Here is a 1,937-nt window from a genome sequence, read left to right as displayed (position 1 = left end):
ATTCCCCACCACGCCTGCACCCGCCCCCTTGAGGCTAGCTAGCTAGCTAGCTAGCTTGCTAGCTAGCTAGCTAGCCAATTAGCTAGCTAGCCAGCTAGCTAGCCAGTTAGCTAGCCAGCTAGCCAGTTAGCTAGCCAGCTAGCTAGCTAGCTGGTCAGCTAGCTAGCTAGCCTCCAGGCTGGCTGGGCCCCCGAGGCTCCTGAGCAGCTACAGCAGAAGCCCAGGGGGGGCTCCCCGGGGCCCCACAGCTGCTGCTGGCGCTTAGGGGGCCCCCCAGCCACCCTGCTGCTGCAGCTTCTGCTGTACGTACACCAAAGCCCCAAAACGCATGCACAGGGCCCCACACCATGAGGATTCCTGGCAGCGCCCTCGAGGTGTACGTACACCTGAGCTCCTGTTTCGCTGCTGCTCGGCGTCTTCACAAAGGGCCCCACAAAAGGCCCCACAGGGGCCCCACAAGGGCCCCACAAGGGGCCCCAGGGGGCCCCCAGCCTTGGCGGGAGGCCCCTCAGATCGAAAAGGGGGCCCCCACAATCTCCTGGGCCAGCGGGGCCGCAGTGCAGGGGCCCCCACAGCGGGGGGCCCCCGCGTGCCCCACCAGCTCCCCTGGGGCCGGGGGCCCCGCGAGGCCTCGGGGGGCCCCCTTTGGGCCCCCCGGGCCCCAGGCGGTGGCCCGCAGGGTTCAATAGTTTGCCTGCACTCCCTTGTGCTGCCTTTGGCGAGGCAAAGGGGGCAGACTGCAGCAAAGAACATTTAAAAGGCTCTTCTTGGGAGCCAAAGAATTTCATTTGGGAACTTTTTTGCCTTTAAAATACCCACGCAGCCCCCACACTGCGCCACCCACAAGTCCACATGACGCATGCAGTGCGCACTGGGGGGCCCCCTACACAAGGGGGCCCCCCAAACATACATGGGGCCCCCAACAGCCCAGGGGCCCCCAACAGCCCGGGGGGCCCTCAAACCCAGGGGGCCCCTCTTGCCCAGGGGCCCCGGAATCCAGGGGTCCCCTCGAGCCCAGGGGCCCCCTCTTGCCCAGGGGCCCCGGAATCCAGGGGTCCCCTCGAGCCCAGGGGCCCCCTCATCAACCCCAGGGGCCCCTCTCGCCCAGGAGAGCCCTTATGCCCAGAAGGCCCCCCTCGCCTCTGGGGGCCCCCCTTTCCCTGGGGGCCTCCCTCTCTCTGGGGGCCCCCTCTCTCTGGGGGGCCTCTTGAGAGGGGGGCCCCCCTCGGGGCTAGGGATGGCTGGGCCAGCAGTGGAGCCTCTCGGACATTTTCAAGTTTGGGGCCTTTGGCGACGATCCAAGGGGCCTTCCAAGGGGGGCCCCCCAAGGGGGCCCCCACAAGGGGGGACCCCAAGGAGGCCCCTGCCGGGGCCCCCCAAGGGGCCCCTCAGGGGTGGGTTGGTGGGGGAAAAGAGGCAAGGAATGGCTGACCAAGAAGTGCAGCCTCTCGGAGATCTTTAATAAGCATGGGGCCTCTGGCGACGCCTCAAGGGCCCCCCTGCCGCATTGGAGGGCCCCCCAGGACCCCCGCGGGGGCGCCCCCAGGGGGGCCCCCGGGGGCCCCCCCGCGGTCCCCGCGGGGGCCCCCCGGGGGCCCCCAGGGGGCCCCCGGGGGCCCCTCAGGGGTGGGTTTGTGGGAGAAAAGAGGCCAAAGAGGGCTGGGCAAGGAGCGCAGCCTCGCGCACATCTCTTAACTTGGGGCCCTTGGCTATTGCTTCGCTGCTGAGGCCAAAAAGAGGGTACTGGAGGTAAAGGTCGCGCAGTGTGGGGCGGAGGGTGACTGCTGGCGTGAGCAGCAGGCGAATCAAACCCTGTACGCAAACCCTAAACCCTAAACCCTAAACCCTAAAGCCCAGGCCCTGGGACGGAGAATGCAGGCTCGAGAACAGTCACCGCACGTCCTCCCTAGTTACACGGCATTTGTACGGGACACTCA

The 1,937-nt window shown here is 67.5% G+C and overlaps 1 protein-coding gene across 1 annotated transcript; it reads left to right on the top strand.

Annotated features, from left to right (window-relative positions):
• Positions 1-852: 852 nt before the first annotated feature.
• ETH_00037045 (uncharacterized protein) lies at positions 853-1,431 on the top strand (the record flags this gene model as incomplete). Its single annotated transcript, XM_013379835.1, has 1 exon — positions 853-1,431. One exon carries the CDS (start codon positions 853-855, stop codon positions 1,429-1,431), a length of 579 nt encoding a protein of 192 aa, XP_013235289.1.
• Between the last annotated feature and the right edge of the window lie 506 nt (positions 1,432-1,937).

Source organism: Eimeria tenella, genomic scaffold, assembly GCF_000499545.2.
Source record: "Eimeria tenella Houghton genomic scaffold, Eth_scaff4052, whole genome shotgun sequence".
Classification (NCBI taxonomy): Eukaryota; Apicomplexa; class Conoidasida; order Eucoccidiorida; family Eimeriidae; genus Eimeria; species Eimeria tenella.
Note: the sequence above shows the minus strand (reverse complement) of the source record. Positions and strands in the feature narration are given on the sequence as shown.